The sequence below is a fragment of the Pogonomyrmex barbatus genome, unplaced genomic scaffold (assembly GCF_055798465.1).
Source record: "Pogonomyrmex barbatus isolate J1 unplaced genomic scaffold, ASM5579846v1 scaffold6, whole genome shotgun sequence".
NCBI classification, from domain to species: domain Eukaryota; kingdom Metazoa; phylum Arthropoda; class Insecta; order Hymenoptera; family Formicidae; genus Pogonomyrmex; species Pogonomyrmex barbatus.
This window is the reverse complement of record NW_028297160.1, coordinates 7,042,861-7,065,496: the sequence shown is the minus strand read 5'-3', so window position 1 is coordinate 7,065,496 and position 22,636 is coordinate 7,042,861. Positions and strand designations below refer to the sequence as shown.

General features: G+C 41.3%; 1 protein-coding gene across 3 annotated transcripts in view; it reads left to right on the top strand.

Annotated features, from left to right (window-relative positions):
- The window catches only part of Dll (homeotic protein distal-less), an 81,459-nt gene that overhangs the window by 3,691 nt on the left and 55,132 nt on the right, over positions 1-22,636 (top strand). For 2 of the 3 annotated variants that reach the window (XM_011632430.3, XM_011632429.3), the window contains exon 2: positions 5,479-5,702. In XM_011632430.3, the coding sequence (XP_011630732.1) occupies positions 5,479-5,702 (224 nt within the window). Of the gene's footprint in view, positions 1-5,460; positions 5,703-22,636 lie in introns of all 3 variants that reach the window. The other variant, XM_025217265.2, reaches the window with a different exon arrangement.

Genomic DNA, 22,636 nt, shown 5'->3' with positions numbered 1-22,636 from the left:
AATAATTTATCGTGGTGGACGTGCGCGTGATGTATAGAGCAACGAGGAACTCCGTTGGCGCGCTTAGACAAACGTTCATAGGAGCAAAACCGACGGGACAGCGGCGACAGTTTGCTACCCTCCATCCGCGACCCATGAATTCGTAACGACAGCCGCGTGTCCACCATCGCGGCATGTGGCAACCTCTCTGGAAGCCCGGCATTTCTGCGTAATCTACCGCACCGGGTGACCCTCGCTTTGGCGTGCGAGCAATTTTTGTGGCGCCTCTCTCGAAAATTGCCAGTGAACTCCCACTGGCGAGATGGAACGAAAGGGTTTGTTCGCGGGAGAAACTTTTCCGCCAACGGGAGGAATCCGCGTGCCATCGGGCGCGGTACAATTTTTGCTCGACCGAGCGGGCGAATGAACGAAGAAACGATCGGCGCCGGCGATCATTCGTCAGGGGGTTGAATTCTCACGCACGGAGGGTTGTAACGCGCGGAAACTTACGTTTCGTCTTTAAATTGCCGGTCATTTTCCTTTGCAACTTGTGCACGGCTCGCTTTTCATAAATCGCACGGGAACAAAATGCATATCCTCGATCTGCTTCGCGAACTGCATCGTAAAAACTTGATCGAAGGGTTGACATAACTTCAGTATTTTCATGGAAAAGTTCCATCGAGGTTCTGGTAGAAAAGACAGTTATGTATCGTTGCGATATTTGAAGTACTTGTTAAAACTTTTGTCAATTCTGAAGTGTTGTGCAGAGGCGAATGTGTACGCGAATAAGTGTGTAATAAAAAAATCGATATCATAAAGATTGTGGCATCATATTTACATCGATTTAATTAAATTGAAGAGAAATATGAAATCACCATCATTATTTATCTAATTGTTAACAATTACATTACAATTTGTATATTCTACTCAAAGTGATTTCGTTATTTGTTTATTTGAACACGAAGCACAAAATTAACTTATTTCAGAACAATTATTTCGGAACAATTTTGATTACTCGATTAAAATAAACGACACAGTCAATTGCGTGAGTTTCATAATACGTATTGTAATAAACATACGTTTGTGCGCAATTGAATCGGAAATATATTCTCAAAATCATGAGTTTTCATAACTGTATAAAATTAAATAAAAAAAATTTATAAATATTACAATTATTTTTCGAGAAGTAAATAAAAATAATATTGTTAATATTAATCAATAAACAGGCAAAAAGTACATTTTGTAAAAAAAATCGCAAACTATTACCCAACTAAAACTTTCTTAAATTATTTCTACTAAAATTAATTGATATTATTTGAAAATAATCTCTGAAATAAAAAATAAAATGTTATTTATAAGATAAATAAATATTACTTGTCTTCTTTGTATAAACAAACAAATGAGGCGAATAAGCATAACAGAAGCACAAAAAGTTCAACAAACTGCCACATATTATGTAGATATTTTTAGCTAATAAATTATTATCATTATCTCTTACGTGTGCGATGAATAAACTACAGTCGAATGCACTTCATAAAAGTGATTTATAATAAGATTGTCCGCGCTTTTACCTCAGCTCGCGACGTCAATCTCTTGATGATTGTGTCATCATACTTGAGATGAATTTACATAAAATCTATGAGACCAAGCAATACAATAATACACATATCGGTTGATGAAACAATTGGTATCATTCATCTGGAATGGAAACGTCGTCGAAAACATCGTCGATGAAATTTTTCATCACGCACGCGTGCTCTCCATGAAAATATTTTCATCGCGCTTGCTCGCAATCAACGCGTGTAAATCCACGATTGTAATGTCGGCGTAATTACGAGTGTTTCCTTTGAAATCAGCTCGTAGGTGGAGAGTCGTGCTTCGGCGGCGACGCCACGATTATCGCGGTTGCTCGCGATGTTAAACGCTCTTAGACTTGTTCGAGTTCGAGTAACGCTAATGAAGCTGTCCGGGAATATACGAGCATCAATGAGGAGCCGCGAGAACGTAAAGGAGGGGTTGTCCGCGTGTACGCAACTTGTCGAGATCCACAGTGAGTACACCCGGCGCCTTTGCGCCCTCGACCAATCTTATCGTCGCGACAAATGAACCGGCCATTAACCAGCTTGTCCGCGCGTCTGCGTCACGCCCGTTGTCCTTCTACTCTTCGGACAAAGCTGGAACGTGGCTGAAGCTGGAATCCAATTAGCGGGGGCTCCTCTCGTATCAGACGGAGGCCCCCACGGTATCTCGCATCAGTCACCTGACGTCTGACCGCCGCCCGATTTAATCCGGAACGGTCGAAAGACAATGCGTGCCCCGTGTTCGAGTGATGGATTAGGTATTAAACGGTTGTTTTCACAAGGATTAGGTAGATACATCGACCTGAAGAGCACGCCGACCCGGCCTTTCTGAAGCTCCGCTGACCATGCTTAAATGGATCGCTCGGATTTATGGAAATCCTATTTCTTCTAGAAATATACTTTTGAATATCGACGACTATTTCTTACTGTACTCTCCAGATTTAGGATTTGAAAATATGAAAATAAATTAAGAGAAAATAGATAAATGTTAATATAACTTAAAAGTAGATAAATATTTGATAAAAACATGTTTGAAAGTTTTATGAAATGAATTAAACATTAAGTTAATGAGAACTAAATTTTAAATTTTTGTGGGCAATGTATAATATAATATTATCAACATGTAAGATATAAATGAACTTTAATTGATAATAAAAGATAAAAAAAATATAATTTTACTTCTAAATGTGCTTAGTAAAAACATTTTTGATTTTAAAAAAAGTAAAATGCCCGAATAACTTGTTCAGTAATTATGAGTTAGGCAATTTTATAACTCTAAACCTTTCGAATAGCTATGAATTTCTCAATAGTAGCCTCCGGTCTCAAAGAAAGGAATGTTTTCATTCCGAGTTACATCGAAACACAAAAATGAACTCGGTGAGCTTTTTCATCGTTTCTTGCGCGCAATGTGGTAGCGATGTGGAAATACAAGATGTCGGTTCAGCGACAATGTTAGACAGGCTGCGTTAAGTCCAGCCTAGGGCAGAGACGGACACCTTGTAATTTCGAGTTCTTTGGATTGAGAGCCGCGCGCCTACCGTGTGATTATCAACGTCGCATTAATCGCTTGGTGGGCTTATTATCATACGTTCGGTTGGGTTTGATTACGCGATTCTAAAAGAACCTTCAGCGATGCGAGGCGGCTGAATACGCGCGCGCCGCCGCCGCAAAGTAGCACTTTGCGGCAGTTTCTGCCGCTGCCGCACACTTTGCATACGCCTCGGTGTTAAAAACCATAACTCTAGCCTCTCTCTATCGTATCCCCGCGCATCGTGAGCTCTCGCAGAGCGGCGCGAAAGAAAAGTGTTCCCATAAAACAGTACTTTCGTCTCTTCACGCACGCGCGAAGTTACACTCTACCCGGTCGACACCACGTCGCCTTAATCGGTTATAATTAACAACAAGAGCTCGTAATCACAACTAACCCCTCTATAAAATTTATTGCGCGCTACGTTATACGTCAATACACCGTGCGACAGTGTTAACTGTTACTCCGTAATAGAAGATGATAAAAGGGTTGAGATCAGTTGAAAGAGTGCATTTTTAGAATATAGAATTTATAGAGCATATTATTCCTTTGTGTTTTTTATCGTCTCTTATCTATTTCAAAATTAATTCTGCCTATAATTATAATTCCAACAAGATCATAAATTTTGTAATTAAATAAAGATATTAAATAATATATTACATGATAGAGTAACGTAGTATTATTAACATAATCGTTTTATTAAAGATTTTAAGTGTTTTAAATTAATTTCTTGTCATCAGAAACAGAAAGTAAATATCATGATTAAAATATTAGTAAATTAATCTACTCTTTATCCGCAAAGAATTGAATCATAATGTCAAAGAGAGTTGAGGGTGCATTTACACCGATATTAAATATCGCACACACGCCCAGTATCGCTTCGAAATTATACGGGGAAGATAAACACGAGCGCAAACACGCGATTGCATCGCCGTAGCGCGATGTAACCTCGTGGAAAGTTTATGGGAGATCATTATTGTCTTTTACGCGCGATCAAAGCCTCCCTATTGACTCTCCATTGATCCGCGCCTTGTCGATCCTTTCTCGCTCGTTGCCGAGACTCTCATGTATAAATCACGAAGAATCACACGCGCGCAAGTACGCTCGACAACTCACGCTAATTAATAATCGTACTAATTGTAATGGGGGAAAAAAAAAAGAGGATTCTCGCATTTCAAATCTACGCATCGCATCGCATTGTCAATTATAAGTCTCGGCTATCTCGATATCTCTGCTTGTTTAACTTTCGGAATTTTCCATCCCTTACGACAAAATGCGCCTATCATCGCTACAGAACAAGAAGTGTCCGTGTCTCTCCTCTCTCCCGGGAAGGCCGTTCGCGTCTCCCCGATGAAAACACGCAACATCGTAATCGCGATATAAAAATAATGAAACAGATTCCGCGCGAGATAGGCGGCGCGGGCGCTGGCACGATGCGCACCTCTATCGAGCTCTACGCTACTTCATTGCATCGCTTTAAGATTGATATATGGCTCCGTAATTAATTACCACGCCGTTAACGCACCGTAGGGCTTTCTTCCCCCCCCCCTCTCTCTCTCTCTCTCTCTCTCTCTCTCTCTCTCTCTCACACTCTCTTTTGACGTAACGAGAACATGCATTCTCTTCATTGTGCTAATTATCAGAATACGTTATATGTTGAATTGAATAATGCATTTATTTTATCAGATAATTAAGCGCGGCTTATCGAATAAAATATTCTGGTTGTGTTTATGCTATTGTTTTTTTTCTTTCGAAAAAACGAGACGTCATTTCCGCTTCGGAGTCTTTGATAAGACTCTGAATGTTTTAGTGCTCTTTATGTTTTATATGTCTTTCCGAAATCACCTGATTAAAAAAAAGACATAATTAACCGTGTAATATGATGATTTATCACGTAAAGGAGAATTTTAAAAAAACATCCTTAAGGAAAGTCTAGTAAAGTGTTGTAATATGTTTGTTTGCTTGAAATATTTTCTTTTCATCTGCATCTAAATTCATTATTCTTATATAAATTTATCAAACAGAATCAAAATTTTTAATCGTCCAATTTTATAATAGTAAATAAATTTTAAATAATAGTTATTAATTATTAGATATTAACAACTTTATCATTGTAATTATTTATTTATCTAAAATTGTCTTTAAAAAGAAATTCTCTACTTTATTGCATTACCTGGAAATTTCTTTGAAACATCAATCGTAATGACAAATTTATTAATGTCAAAGAAATCAATAGCCGCGCGTCGGTTGTACGCATTTCCATTATTGTTGTAATATCGCGATATATTATCGAAATCCCAAGTCAGGTTTTAGTTTGATTTTATTTTTAGTTCGTACGCGAGCAGTGATGAGGATTCTGAAAGTTGATGTTAGGGTGGTGCATGTTCGCAGACCTCTCGCCATTGGGTGATAAGAGCGGAAGCCTCGTCGACGAGCTCGGCGGCGGCGGTGGCGGTTCCCTCAGGAACGGCAAGGGCAAGAAGATGAGGAAACCGAGGACGATTTACAGCAGCCTGCAATTGCAGCAGCTCAACAGGCGGTTTCAGAGAACGCAATACCTCGCGCTACCGGAAAGAGCGGAGCTCGCGGCCAGCCTCGGACTCACGCAAACACAGGTAAGTTTTATCGACATTAAGCCCAACAGACTAGAGCGCAAGCTTCCCACGACATAGTCGTGCAACGATAAGTAGCTCTTATCTCGCGCTACTCGTGACAGGTTGACGTAAACAAATTGCGATAAACGTGAGCGCAAAGAACAATACTTTGCGAATATACAGTATTTTGTGTATTTGTAGATTAATCTACTAGATTTTCTAGTCTACTAGAATAACGTTGTTCAGTTTTCATGGAGGTACGACAAAAATTGTGAAGAATTAATGAGTAAATAATTTTTTATTTAATTTTAAATAGAATATTTAAACAGCGTTTTAATTTGACAAGATATATTTAAGAAGTTCAAGTATTAATTGTGTTACATATAGAGAGAAAGCCGATATAATAAATATATACATGAACAAATTTATTTTTCACAGTCTATATAAAACTTGTTTAAGTTTGTAACCGCTACAATATTATGTTTACAACTTTTCTACCGAATGATAAAATGAGTGAGACATACATATTTCCGCGAGCAGAACAGGTTTTTCACTCCTGATATAAATTATCAGGAAATACCGTCGGGAAAGTCCTTTGAAAATCGCGTAAACGAGTGAATTCCATACGAACGGCAAAACATTGTACAAAAGCCAATGTTTGCATCGTTAATTATAAGGATCTCGCGCCATGATTAGAGTTGTGAATTTTATCAAAACGACTTCTTTTTTTTTTTTTGTGATTGATGGATCCAGTTGCGTACTCGATCCGCGGTAACAGGAGCCCCGATATACGGCATCTGTCAGCATTATCGGCACAAATGACTTTACTAAATCACCGATTCGCCACGCCCTGGACATCGCGGATAGGGTTGCCGCCAGTGTCCAGTGTACCGAGGGAAGGAAAGAGAACGAAAGAGACAAGTTTCCGGACTAACGAGGTGGTCATAAATTTTCTCCTGGCGATCGCGCGAGTTTTACGCGAGCTTTCCACAGTAGGCAGGGCTTTATGCGCTTGTTGGCGAAAGACTTTTCGCCAATTATCCGTCGCGTGGTTTCCAATTAACGATTTATTAGGAAGCTCGAGCTACATAATCAGAGTGAAGGAGTTAATTGGCTCCAAACTTGTCCGTTATAGATTTCTCGGGAGATGACGATTTATTGACGAACCGAAATCCGCAACTAATTAGATCGATTTCGCGAGGGATAATTCGAATTTACGCGTATCATATTGGCAGTTTATTAGACAGTTTATTAAATAGTGGACATCAGCGTAAAGTTAGCTCCTTTCGATGTTATTATCGTCTTGCGATTTGATGGGATTACATTCCTTCACACAAAATTATGCGTTTCATTGGCTGATGCGAGACGAGATGGAGCAATTTTCGCGGTTGCTCTTTGTGCATTCCTCACCCCTCGAAGAAGTGTGTACAATCGACGTGCAGCACGTAACTGCGTATCGCGTAATCATGGGATAACTGGCTGTCGTAGCTGGTTGATGTCGTTGCAGGGGGTCCCGGACCGGATAATTTCATTAGACGGAGCACCGCGGGAGTTATTCTCCCCCCCCGTGAGCGAGTGAATCGACCGCGACGCAATCTGATGAGCAGTCGGCGTCTGGTTGTTTACTAAACACCGTCGTTTGAAATCAGCAGTAGCCGCGGTCGGGGGTGGTAAATTAAATTACGGAACTTCCGAGATTATTTATTATATTTTCTATATGATTATCTTATATAACGCGCTATCCATTTAGTTGACACAAGCTAATAAAAAACAAAAATTTGATTAATTTCTATATTTTCGTATTAAAACGCCGTAAGAGAGTGAAATCTTAGATTTTTCTTTTTACGTACGACTATGAAAATCTGCCTCGATGAAGCAATTCAATTTTGCGTTAAGTATTGCTGTGAATTCTCTTTCTAAAAATGGGGAGGATGACTTCTATCTTTTGCCAAACAGTCGACATCTTCGTTCCACGTAACGAAGAATGTTTGCCGCGCGCGATCGGTGCAGCTCTTCAGCAGGCACCGTGCATAATCCGTAATCGTCCAATCAAGGCGTTCGACCAAGCGCCTCTGCCTCTGCACTCTTGGCCCTGCTACCGTCGCGCGCTTGGCTTTCTTGTCATCGCCACCAACATGGCGCCTTAGCCTTCAGTCTCTTCCATCTTCTCCTCTTTCCTCGTCCCCTCTCTTCCTTATGCCACGACAGTCTCGTCGTCCCCCCGGCGATCTCCCCTCGCATTTCCCCACCGGCTCTTCCCATTCTCCTCCTTCTCTTCTTCTTTTCCTTTAACCTCAGATGAGCAAGAGAGAAAGAGAGGCAGGGAAAAGGGGGACGGGAAAGGGAGGGCGGGAGGAGCGGTGAGGATCGAGGTGAGGCCACGCATCTCTTTTTCTCCGGGGCCTCAATTTGAGGACGTGGTAGCGTTCGTGCCGCCGGTGTACACGCGGAGATACGCGAAGAGGGTCCGAGGGGGCCAGAGGGGAACAGAAGGACGGGAAAGGAAGGGAACAGGGAGTACTTGCACACGCGAAGTACATGGGCACACGTTCTCGCTCGCTCGCGCGGATATATACGTAGGGACGTGGGCACCAACACGCCCGTCTGCGTTCCTGCCACGTACCTTGGGCGTGGTGCTTCCTTTTTCTTCCTCCTCACCGCGGCTAACGTGCCCGATCTCTCCTCATTGGCCCCGGGAATGCGAACACGTCGAAGCGAGATTCGAAAGTCGCGGGAGGGAAGCCCAAGTACACGACGTGAATTCGAAATCCTGCCCTGCTCCTGTCCACCATGGGGTACGGCGTTAGCATTCTCGTGCCGAAAGAGAGAGCTTTTTCAATTTCGAGCAGGACAGACGATTCAATTTGGGAAACGAAAACTCATAGACTAAGCACTACATGCGCAAAATAGATTTAAAAAATATATTCGTGCCTCACGTTCAGCACTTTAAGCAAATAAATTTGATTTGTTTTGTATAATAAATTTAGAATAAAAATAAGATAAATTTATATTTAATATAAAATTTATATAAAAACTGTTAAACATACATAAATATACAATTCCATATTTAAAGCAAATTTCACAAATTATAAAATTAGATTAAATTATAAATCTTGCTATGTAACTGTCATGAAGATTTACAGGTAGATTATGTAGGAAGTCTTTGAAATACATAATATATATACAGCTTTGTAAAGACAAATTTTATTGCGATCAAATTCTCTTTCATTGAATTTTCGAAAGAAAATAAATTACGCATCGGAAAGTTGCCGCGGATCGCGTTCAAGGTCCTCGGGGATTCAACCACCGTCACGTAGTTGGATATCACGCGATACAGCTTCGCGGAAAAGCACCGCACATATCATCGAAAATGCCGCTCATATAGTAGATGAACGCGCGGGTAACTATTATTCATGCATGAATGCGTTCGCGATCACAAATAGTATATGCCATCCACTACCGTTCATCGTTGTTTCGATATTGAAACATTTATATAAGAATTTATGAGAAAAAAACAATTTTTATTAAATTGATGCGACACAAAAAAAGATATATAAAATCGCAAGAGATTGCAGGCTAGATTTTTAAAGGCTAGATTTTTTATTTATATACTCAAATTTACTATCGATTAAAATCTATGTAAATTTATATATAAGTCTACTTGTATTAATATGTTATAATGTACAATTATATGCGATTAATATCTTTTGTCCGAGAATGTTTGAAATATTTGTGTTTCTCGTAGCACATAATTACAAAATAATTTTGCACTTCTAAAATATAAACACATATTAATATATATTAATCTATGATGATTTCAAAAACTTATAAAAATTATTTGATGGAATATACTTTTGAATTTCAAGAATGTACCGTAATAGATAAGTAATAGATGATTTGATTCTTTGATTTCCGCAACCCAAAACACTTAAAGTTCTTCTTTGTAAAATTATATTACGATAACCAATTTCCAATACTCTCTATATAAAAGATTGCTAAACATGCCGCAGTGAAAACCACGTGCATACGCGAGATGTATGAAATGACGTTGGGTTCGGAGAACCTTGATCGTATCCGTTTCAGGAGAGCGAAAGAGAGAAGCGGATTAGCCCAGATCACGTTCTTAAGATCCTATCCACTCTCCTGACCAGTCCTCCGTGTATCTTTCTCCCTGTCGACTATAAAATCATTACGCGGTTTTTCTCCCTTTTTCCGGCTACCGCCGTGACGCCGACTTGCGAAACGCTCCGTCGTCCTCGTCTTCGTGGCAGACGTCGATCCGCCGATAACCGGGCGTGTGTCTCCGTTCTGTATGTATATCTCCACCTTTCCCTCGTCCACCTTTCCCGCACATTTATCAGCGTCCATTTATCTGCCTATCACTGCGGTCGCCGTGTATACATACACACACGCACACGCACACACACACACACACACACACACACACACACACACACACACACCACATACACACACACACACACACACACACACACGCTAGCGATCCGCAAGCCTTTCGTTCCGTTATCAGACCAGATGTGTTAGATAGCGGACATAGTTTCTCGCCGGGGAACAATGAATCGGATAATTAATCACGGGTATGGTGTATCGGATCACTGGGGTCACCGCCGGCCTAGCAATAAATCGTTGAGTTTATGAAAGTGTTATTTATTGAATAAATGTGGCGGATACGAGACGCTCGAGCAATTTATTATATAATATGTGAAAGGGGCAAATGTTGATCTGTATCTCAATACATTTTAGGTTTAGCTTGTCCTCTACTCAATTTTCATATACCAAATCAAATATGGATAAATTAATTGTCAAAACTTATTAATATTCAATTCGATTTGAAAACATAAAATATAATTTTACATTTTGAAATTATCAAATAATGACGTTATTATAATTTTTGTTGTACTGTATTGTAGAAAACTGTAGATTGATTCGTAATAATTAAAATCACTGATGAGATATTTAAATAATTTTAAAATAAACTCTCGTACATAAAAGACTTATAAAATGCGAGATGCTTAAATTTTGGCGAGAATGAAAAAAGTAGTTGTTTAGAAGAATGTTTAGAAGAATTTATAGAATTTATCAATGATCTGCTATAGCGATCCTTTGGCGCTCTTAAAGTAGATACGGGAGATAATAAAATCAATTTCTGATTGGAGAATATAAGCAAAAATATAAGCAAAATAATTGATGACTTTAATCGATCTAAATCATCGAACGAAAAGTTAGCTTCGGTGCCGAAATAATGTCGCAAGACATTGTCAGAAAGGTTCAACTAAGTTATATGTATAATATGTGATTCTGCAGAAGCCGTGTCTCATACATAGCTATAAGTTAATTAACCCTTTAATTAATTAAACGTTTTAATAAAGAAAGTGTCGACAGCTCGTAAGTGCGAAATCATTCGAGTCGCCTGGGAATTTAAGCTCACCGACAAGAATCGATAAAAGCAGAGAATAACTTGGTTATTTAATGGCTTTTCGGAACTTGGAGAAATCCGACGAAACATAACGTACTTTACATCACCGCGTAAACTTTTTAATCGAGATTTACGAAGTTCGGCGAAAGGTCTGGCTGCGTGTTTGACGCGACGTGAAGTCCGCCGTGAAAACCTGCCGCTTTCGGTGAAGTTAATTAAAATACTTTTCTGTCTATACTCCCACCCCTCACACTTGCAAAGTTACTTAGAATTGATATGAATACATCGTGCTACACTGTGAAATAGCAATAAATAAAAATAAATACAAAATAATTCATATAAAATAAATTGAATTTATCAATTACTTCATAATACTTAAAATATTATTGAAAAATATCGTTTTCTCACCGGAGAACCGTCATTCCACTTATACCTCTAGGATATACGGTGCGAGAGAAAGTGTGCTCTAGTTTTGCGATATCTTTTATATTTATTTTTAGATTTGTCAACCTTGCGTTTTTCTACGTATATACATATTTCGTTTAACTACACTTCTGACGGGCCTTGGCCCGGAATAATAAATTTATTTCTTTTTTCTCTCTTTACTTAATCTCTCTCTCTCTCTCTCTCTCTCTCTCTCTCTCTCTCTCTCTCTCTCTCTCTCTCTCTCTTTTCCTCTCGTTCACCCTTTCGGTCTTCCCGTACTCTAACCAACTAACCGGCATTGATCCCGCTTATCGCGATATTATCTCATCGGCCGGCCCGTGCGTGTCAAGATAGGGATGTGTCCATCGCTCCCGATCAGCTTCAGCCGTGCGTCGCGCACGCACACGCTCAAGCTCACACGCGGGCCCATGTCAGCCCACCCCCGCTATTATCGATATGTACAATAAAACTAATAGGAGTTCGACCGACATATCGCTATCGGCTTGTATCTGTCGATCGCCGTCTACCGGCTACAAATGGGAAAGTTTCGCGGCGCACGCAATCCTCAACGCGATACAACTTATTATTCCGTCGACTCGCGTGTACGCGCGCGCATTTACGTGTACGTCACGATTTTAACGGATTTCTTCGCGAGTTCTCCTAACTCCGAGTGCATGTGAGTCCTCTGCTTGTGACGTCGAACGAACTTGCGTTTATATATACTTTTACAACAAACATGTATAATTATAACATTTTTATAGGTGTATTAGCTTCTTTTTTCTTTTTAAGATATTTCTTCGGTGATTTTCTGCCTAGCGGTATAAAATCATTGACGGTTTCGCCGATAGCAATCGGGGAAACTTTCCCCCATAGATGAAGGTTGTAACACGTCGCACGATTGACGTTTCCGTTGTTTAATAGAAACGTCGCAGCTAGTATATCAAGTATCACCACTTATGCCGTGTACTTTCTTCTATCATTAGACGTGATTAGTATACGTATGTATATCTGATGAAATACACGATTGTCACTCTTCATATAAATCGCCGAGAAATGACGCAAGTCGTATTATGTGTAGCAAAATTTTATTATTATATACATTCTCATGACAATTTCATAATATTCGCTGGATTAAAATTTACATAAATTTATTTAATTATTCATACTTGATGAAAACCACAAAAATTCTAATCTATAAGGAAAATATCAGAATTCTGATTCATATTGATAACAAAAAATTGTTTACCGACCCATTTGATTGACCTGTTTTCTCAGAAAGCGCGCATTAATTTCTTGCAGTGGCGTACCGAGAAACTTCCCTTTCAAAGTAACATTTCGCCGCAGGACAACGACTTATCAGCTTCGGCTACCATAAGATAATTTTTTTTACCTACCGATATTGCCGGTCGGCTATAGGAAAAATGCATATATCCTATTCTTTCGATCGATATCGGTGATCCGGTATTGCCAGTTTTTTCTAGGTTTGTACGAAATCCCCCGACGTTTCGCGCGTGTCATTCACACGTGACGCAAGCACAGCGCGTGATATCAGGCTGATTTCTTATACGATAATAATTAATAGCGTCAAATGCGGCGTGAACAGCAAGAATCTGCTAAAGCTGCATCGAATCGCGATTACATCAACGGCAACACGTGCGTCGCAAAGAAATTATCCTTGGGTTATATCCAGTAATTTTCATTAAGTGCGGAACTGTAGGCATGCCTTCGCCCGCCCGGCAGCAAGTTTTTGTAACTTTCTATCATTTTCTGTCATTCTCGTCTTGCTGCGGCAGATGACGCGGGCGCGACAGGACTTATTGATTATTTTTTTTAATCTTAACCGGAGACAATGGAGAGGCAAGTCACGACTTGGATACGTTCAACGGAAGGTCGTGTCAACCTATCAACGCGAGTTGATCGTGATTGCAGTGCTGGAACCTCTTTCGTCTGCGCGCTTCAACTTGTTGCTAACAATTGTGAGAAATATGATATGAAATTGATATTTAAGAGTTATAAAAATAGAAGATTATAAAGATGTCTTTCGTGACTAGAAAACCATTACAAGTTTAAATATGATCTAATATTATTTGTAAAATATATATTACACTTTATAAATTTTCATACTTTTATCGCATATTTTTTATTTAAAATTTATACTGTAATTTGATACTGAAAACAGATACTCGGAAATGGTATTTTAAACTGGTGGAAACTTCATATGATAGCAGGATATTATCCACGGCGGAGAAAGGAAAAGAAATCGAGCGGAGTACCGGAAACTTGTCCCTTTTTTTCTTCGCGACGTAGCGGCGTCTCATCTCGACTCTGCCTCCTCGTGACGTTTCTCTTGCCGTGCAAACGGAGGCTAATAATTATTTTCACGCACTGACTCGTGTATGTATCCACGTTCGTGGGATGGCGTGCATCGCGATACCTCCCACGGCGCTTCGAATGCCAATAATTACACAGTTCGACGTTTGTAGAAACAACGCGGCGAGTCGCTAGTCGTTCCGTTACACGTGAACTCGGACGCGCAGTAAAACAACCTGCATGAAAAAGAAAGGGCAGAATCAAAAGGTTTCTCACAGATTGTGATTTCTTCGACACGATTCGCGCATCTCCGAAGGTTTCGTGCTCTTTATTGCTACCCGTTGCTTACAACGTGAATTTTCTTCCACGAAGTATAAGGATACGTGTAACGGATCGTTGTATGTTTTATGTTTTAATGACATACCTTTCGTTAAAGTTATGGCACCTAACGTCGCACATATTTAACCACGATAATCACGGCGTCACGCGTGAAACGCGATAGTTGTTAACAAAAATGCAGAGCACTGGTTTAGCAAGTGAAGAAGCATGATTAATTAATCGCATGCACGAATATATGATTAATATAAAATAAATGAAGTAGAAACTAAAAGAGAGAAGTAGAAAGAGAAAGATTTATGACATTTGTACAAAACGTTTGTATTTTCTTCGCTGAATATTTTAAACGAACGAAAGAATTTTTTTTTTGAGTAGTTACTTTTAGTGAAATATTTTTCAGACATTCGCGATAGTTTAGCTAAAGAGATGAATTGTCCTTGAGGAGAATTCGCATCGGCAAGTTCCTCGAGAAGAGAACCACGGCCGAGCATAGAAGAATTCGCGCAAAACAGGCTCGAGGGGTTTTCGAGCGGCGGCAGCGCAGCCTTCCTACCTCCCTCTTGCGAGGAATCCCTTCGCGGCGTAGAGAACCCTCTGCCCCGCCGTAGCCCGCCTTCTTCTCCGATCTCCCCCCGTCGAGAGATCTTTCAGGAAGATCACCGGCGGCGCACGCTGCGCTTCGTTCGGTGCTGGCTCGCACCTGACTTGGCCACGGCTGACGCCGCGGCCCGTATCGCGGATGATGCCGGCAACGTCGTTGAATACCGTACGGCGGCGGACCTGCCGGAGAGAAGAGAAAAGAAGAGAAGAGAAGAGGAAGAGAGTGGGTGGTGAAGAAGAAATAAGGGAAGGAGCAACACCCTTCGCGGGGCCAACTTGTAAAGTACACGCATACACGTTCACGTTCGCTCGTCCGCTCACTCGCGCACACACGTGCACGTACACGTGTACCCACAGACACACGCATACACACACACACACACACACACACACACACACACACACACACACACACACACACACACACACGCATACATTATTTCAATGTTGGCAGTAATGCCTGTTATTAAGCGATGATAATGATTGGTATTATCGCGAGTTGGGAGCAGGACTGGTAGCAGCGGATATAAATCATCGTTACTTCCTCCTCGCTAGCAATGCCTGGGCTCCGCCGCGGCGCCCGCGCGCTCGCCTCTCCATGCCAAGAAGCTGTAAATAACCTGGCAAGTCGCGCTGACGTTCGCACCCGCCAGAAGGCGATTCCGGGGGCCTTTCCCGACGACCATTCCGTTCGACGGCTCGGCCGACGATTTTCCAGGACAGGGTATCCACACCGGCGACGGCTTCCAGCGGAAACGACCGCGGCTTCCGCTCCGAAACACGCACATCTCGTTATCACTCTCTCGTAACGCTCGACATCGAACATTTATAGTATCAGATCAGTGTAAAATGTGTGTCTGGAACGTCACAGACGATTCTCTATGATTTTTTTCTCTTCTTTTCTCTTTCTTCCGTTTCGCTCTCGTTTCTTTCTTGGCTGTAAATCACGGATCTACCGACCGTAAAAACCACCCCGAGTTCCCACAACGAGTTCCACCGAGACTTCTTCTAGTCCCGTCGTCCCGCGTTTCGCGTTTCCCGCGAAGCGTCACGCGATCTATCGGTACTCGCGATCGTCCCCGCGGATCGTTCTTGCGGCGCGCACTTGTCGGTTATCGCGAAGATGAGCAACAATGATTCCCACGAATCTTTGCACCGATGGATCCAGCAATCGCCGCACGTCTCGGTTTCCTTTCGATCTTTCCTCCCTTTTCCTCCTTCACCTTCTTCTCTTTTCTTCTTTTTCGTCCGTAAATCATCATTCGGCGCCGGCGATCGAATTCACGATACCCACGTCCCTCGATTCCTAGAACGACGAAGGGTGCGGGGAGAACTCCGTCAGGACGTGGCATCTTCGCCTGCGATCCTCCTTGATTCTCTACGCGTATGCGTGCGCCACGCAGGGTTCCTCTCTAGTCTAGCTTTAGATTTAGATTTAGGTGGCTTGCTGGAAGGGCCCCTACGCACGTACGTAACCTAACGGTGAGGTCGAGCAGCGTAAGGTGGGGCAGCGGGAAGCAGGAGGGGACGGGGGATGCGGTGGGTCACGCCCACGCGTATCTCGATCTAATAAATCCAACATTTCGCCGGTAAATCCGAACCCTCTCGTACCAGTCGTGCATGGCCGTAGAGAAGATGAGGTGTCGAGGGTGGGCAGCGGGAGGAAAGACGCGCGGCCGTCTCATCCGACAGTGCCTTGTCGTGACGATCTTTAATTTTTGCCTCGACTTGTGGATTTTTATTTGCGAACCGTCGCGCGGCCAATATGCGTCCGTCGTTGTGAGAAATATTACCCAGTCTATCGGGATCGCTTTGATAGATGTCATGTCTTTAAATATCTCCATTTAATTTATTAGTTTTGCATAAGTAAATAAACTGCTCGATCGTAAAAGGATTCTCTATGAAAGCCTGAAGAACAGGTCTTCAATGCGCGACAACGCTTAGAAAGACTACACTTCAGCATAGACATTTCAGTCGAACTTCTCGATGAGTATACAACTATAGTAATTACATCCAACTTTGAACTTCTCTGTGCGCGGCCCGATGACTAGTTTATTACCCCGTATCTTCTCTTTAAGGTAGCTTCGTCGCGAGCGATTCTTTGAGAGAGAGAGAAACGCCACGCGATTACCGTCACGATGCAATAAATTGGCTTTGTAATAATTACAACCTTTCGGCCGCTACAATGTCTCGTAAAGATTTTCTATTTGCTTTAGCTGCACCTTAAATACTGCGACAAGCTCGGTCTGTCGAGACCTACCAAGACGACACTCGCTCGTTCTTTTCAAACGGAAATCCAAAGCGTGCAGAGAGCCGGTAGAGAGTTACTCTCGTGGTACGAAAATTATAATTTACCAGAATTTCTCTCTTCTTTCCCAATGAGAATCATCGCGATCGACGCCGTCACGAGGCATTTGGGCTACTTTATACCCACGACGCGGATTCCGCGTAGCCGGTTACGAAGTAAGGGATCGAGGGACTCTCGCAAAGATTGGTCCCGCGAGTGGATAACGAGGCGTCCCAGTTTGAAACTCTCGCGCTTCGCACGCGAGCGTCCAGCCCGCGTATATCGGAGATACGAGTATCACTTTGCGTTCGTTTCTGTGACTTCGTGGAAAGGCGATGGACCAAGGAAAAGGAGGTACGGAGAGTCGGACGAGGAGAGGCGCAAGAAAAAGAAGCTTCGTGTCAGGATCGGTGGGAACACCGCGAAGAAGCCCTAACGACGGCGTAACGATCGAATTATGCGTTTCGCACGAAACACTCCGAGAAACCGCCCCGTTTGTGATCCGCGGGACATGGGAACAGTATGCACGCGTGTAGCTATCTTTCTTCTCAGACAAGATTTCACCTTTGACAACGTTTGTTTGAACACTCGAATTCGCCTGCAGAATTATTATGAAGAAGACTGTATGTCTTTATAAAAATAATGTTCTTTATAAAAACAGAAGTTATACATAAGTTATTGAAGAATAAAATAATACATTATACATATCATACACTATATACATTGTGTATTATAATTTTCTTATCATAAGAGTAAAACATAGTTTTAAATATATTGATTGACATATTTATTCTACTTTACTTGTCAGATTTCTTCAAGAAATAGTATAGTTATTTTAGAAATTTAATACATATTTTTAGATAAAGAGAAAATAAAAATTCATTTGTGTGAAGTATCAAGAGATCACCCTTCCCACGTTTCATCTATGTTATAGGCGGTAAGACACCCGGAGCATCCTAAAGGACACTAAAGTTTCCGTCAGAGGTTACCGAACTTTGCGGTAGCGGGCAAAAACCGTGGAATTTGCAAAAATGAACAATTATAGGAATCCAGAGTAGTCGTCCCGGGTGCTCTCCCGCCGTTCCGCGTCTTTTTCTCTCCCTTTCGTGCTCTCTCTCTCTCTCTCTCTCTCTCTCTCTCTCTCTTTCTCTTTCTCTCTCTCTCTCCTTCTCCACACGATGTACCCTCAGCCCTGGTCTACTTCGCCGACAGTAGGCACCTTGCGGGGAAGAAAGAAGACGGAAGAGGGAGGACGCATGCGCGGGCCGTTTGAAGTGGCGGCGTCCCTGTGCTTTTGCTCTCTCAGATTTCTTACCGTCGCCTTCCTCTACCTTCTTCCCTCCACTATAGCTCGCGCACCGCGACAGCCACGGCCGGCCCTTTCGGTATTCGTTTGTTTCATGGCGGCTCCCTTCGTGCCCATTGACGATCCCTTCCCGCTCTGTCTCTTTTCGTTCCTTTCCGAGCGCGGGCGATCTTCTTTTGCCTTCTCCGGATGAAACTCCTCGCGCTCTCCTCGCGGTGTCTTCCTCTTCTCTCCAGTGCCGCGCTTCAGGGTCTTACGTATGGCATAGTTGTGGCATTGCTTCGAGCCTGGGCATCGTTTTACAACCTTGTCCAGCCTCCGTGAAGAAGTACGAATCTCCGAAGATGTATTCACCTAGCCTTCATCCATCCGAAGGATTCCTTGAACATTGCGCATAGCATTTATGTTGAACGTTTAGTATTGAGCGTTTTAGATGCATGAATCTCATTTTTTGTTTTGCTACACAACAGTCATTACAAATTGTTTCAAATTCTGGAACTGATATAAGCTAATTTTCATAATGAGTCTAAGAATTTATTCGTTCTATATATATATATATATATATATATCGAGACGCAGATTAGTTTTTGCGGCTACAGTCTCCATTGCGAATGACAGAGGATGGATTACGCAATTTTTCCGCGTGACGTTGAATTTAACCATGAGAATTTCCGCGAGGCGAGGCGCGGCCTTGATCGATCAGCCGCATCAATCACATTGTATCGCAATGCTCTCCTTTTTCATGTAAAATGGTATATCCAATCAAATGAAAATCACATGCAGTTGGACTCCATGAATTTACGTGGTCAATCTCGCCGACCTCGACCTCCCGAAAGGAATGAGGATAAGTCAAATGAAAAGAAACCAGAATGTTGAGTCGCGTAAAGGAGAAGAAATCCAAGGAATACTCAGGAAAAGAAGAACTTTCGAGGATATGCAGTGGTTCCCAGGTAGACAACGCGGTTCCGATTGTGAAAAACAGAGAGAGTATCTCATCGATCTCTCTTGCTCCCTTTCTACATTTTTCGCATTCTCGAAAGAACGAAGATGCAACAAGAGTACGCACATCGAAGCGTTCTTGCCGTTCGCAGGATTTGCTCAACATTTATGCTTGAATCAGGATTTTTAAATGTTTCCAACAATCTTAATAATCTTTACTTTCAATAATTTTTATAAAGTTAGCAATGGAAAGTAAGAGAACATTTATCGGCTTTAACATATTAATGCCAAAATAATTGGCGTGCTATTTCCAGATGAAGATATCTGTAGACAATATAATTAGCACAATTTCTCCTTAGTTACCGTTTACAAGTGCAAGGTTTCTCAATAACGATGAGCATGCCCATGTCGGCATTCTGGCGAGACAACTCGTTGACCCTTTCGTGTACTCGTCTTGTTGGTGTTGCATATGTCAACGGCAACAAGACGAGTATATGAGAAGGATAATTCCGCATTACATCACGAAAGCCGAAGCATAAATAACAAAACGGAATGATTTTGCGCTGATACTTCGACTAATCGCATCATATATATTGTCCAAAATATTCTGTCATAGTTTGGATGCATCAGCAAATTTCTCCATCATTATGCGAAATTTTTGGCGCGATAATACACGGAAAGAACACTTTTGCTAATAAATCTAAAAATTTAACCAGATCTAAAGATAATTTTGTTGGACCTTCAAAATTATTATAACATTTAAATTGCTAAAAGATCAAAAATTTTTGAAGTATTGGTATCATGTTTAAGCGTCTTACATAATAATTTCGATGGTATCATGATTGGTATCATGTTTAAGCGTCTTACATAATAATTTTGATGATCCAAGAAAATTACAACAAAATTATTTTTAGATCTATATCTAGTTAAATTTTTAAATTTGCGAACAAAATAACTAAACAATATGTTTCAGTCATTTTGGCATCAAGCTCTTTTTCGTAAAAATCTTGAGGATTTGATTAAATCGGATCAAGTGAGGACGATGGGGGCGAGGGTTAAGTTACTATAAAAGAATGAAAGGCCGAAGGTTTATTTCGTATTCGGGCTGCGCTTGCGCTAGTTGTCACCGCTGACACATCGTACGTCAATCCGTTTCTGCACACAAAGCTGTGAGGGAATAAAAAGGAAGGGGTTGCCGCGGGTACTCCCTCAGGGACGTCTCAATCGGCATTGCCGATCGATCGTCGACACATCTTCTTTTATCCCATTGCCTTCCAGATCCGCGCGGTCGGCCATTCTCAAAGACTTCTTCGGCGGAATTCATCGCTTCGCACGCTTGCGCAAGCCATTTGTTGTTGCTCATATTTGTTGCGCATCCACGAACATCGCGCGTGGGATCCTAAGCGAGCTAAGAGAAGCAACGTTAAATGATACAATAAGTTTCCAGGAGGCAAATTAAATAAAGATGAAAAAAGTACTGTGTATTAATAGATTAAACTTACGTATATATTAATTAAACTTACGCATGCTTTTCAATTCGCATTCGCAAATCATGTTTAGTTTTAAGTATTGCCACTGAATTGTAAAGCTTGTTTATCTAACGTATCATCTGGTGTAGCGCGGTACGATATTTCCTTGTCTCGTCAGATGCCTCTTCGTCAGATAGCGCAGTCGCCAATCATTGCCGCGCATGATTGCCCTGCGGCGACCGATATCGCGGTGGCTCCGGTTACGACTACGGAATGGAATACCGCGCGGGTGGAATACCGCGTGTCACTTCATCGTACATAGTTGCACCGTGATTATAACCTCGGACGCGGCAGTGAAAGAAAGGATTTTAATGCCACGTCAAAATCAGCCACGCTCACAGTTTGCCGATGCTATCAACCAGCTGCCGCAAGTTAAGTGTGTGCCCACCAAGCACGTACGTTCCCGAGGCCCCCGCACACACGCATCGCACCGTGGCGCGTTTTTCTTTTTTATTTATGTAATCTCTAACTCTCATTTGCTGTTTCATGAAAGATGTAACACGTTGATGCGCGCGCGCCTACTATATCTCTAAGTAAGAAGAAGGTGGAGGTCGGAGTGGATCGCCTTGGAGCCCGAGAGGCGCCCCGCCCACCGTCTCGTCTTTGCTTGGAGCCCTTTGCGTTTTGTATTCTTCTTCCAAAACCGTAGGGATCAGAGCCTTACGTTAAGCCGCCCTCACACAGCTAAAAAAAACCCATGAACCATGCAGGATATAAAACTATAATGTTAAATTAATTAAATTTTCCTTGTTTGATAAGAATCTCTCAAAATTTGTTGCTTATAATTCCTCATATATATCTAATTCTTTGTTGTATAATCTTTTACGAATGAACGATTATATCAAAATTGATATATGCAGAAGATAATAAGATAATTTAGCTTTTTATTTTCTTAAATTATTTTGATATCAGATTTCAGAAGATTGTTTCAATTAAAAACTGATGAGTACAAATTGTTATCTGGTATACATTTTCATAGAATTAAAGAAATTTCAATTTATAAAAAATATTGATGACGAATCTTTGAAAAATTGTATTTAACTTGTCACATATTTTTCTTTCTTAAGATATTAATATTTTATCATATTATAAATAATGTGAGTGTGTACAACTGTGAGCCAAGCTTAAAGGTCTATACCCTTACACCCCAGTATCATACCATTCGCATTTGGGAGCGCACGTAAACCGCACCACGAACCGGCCACAATCCATTCAGCGCAAATCCTACGGAGCCTATCAGATACCCTTTGTCGATCGATCCTCTTTGTAAATCGGTGCGCGGCAGGTACTATCGTGTTACCTTTTAAAAAGTATGCGCAATTATGATGATGGTGAAATACGTAGTCCTAATTTGCCTCCTGTAAGACGCAGTAGTCCAAATATTACGAATTACGATACAATAATAATTACGCTTGCAGATTTTTTTATTTCTATCTGTATTGGCAAAGTTGAAATTATATCCAATGAATTCTCTTTATTACCATAAGTATTTTATGTTTATTACACACACACACACACACACACACACACACACACACACACACACATATATATCTAAAATTTTCTAGTTTAAATTTAGGTATTACGTGAATAATTTTATGATGTCTTTATAAATAATAATAATCAATTTCGCAGTTGCTTATCTTTATTAATATCAAAATATCGTTCTCTTCGTAATAATTTTAGTCGCGCAATCACTCAATATATTTTTACACCAATCATGTTTGCACTAAAGCAATCCATATCGAGTATGTGCCAGGTGTAGCATAGATCGGAAAAATCGCA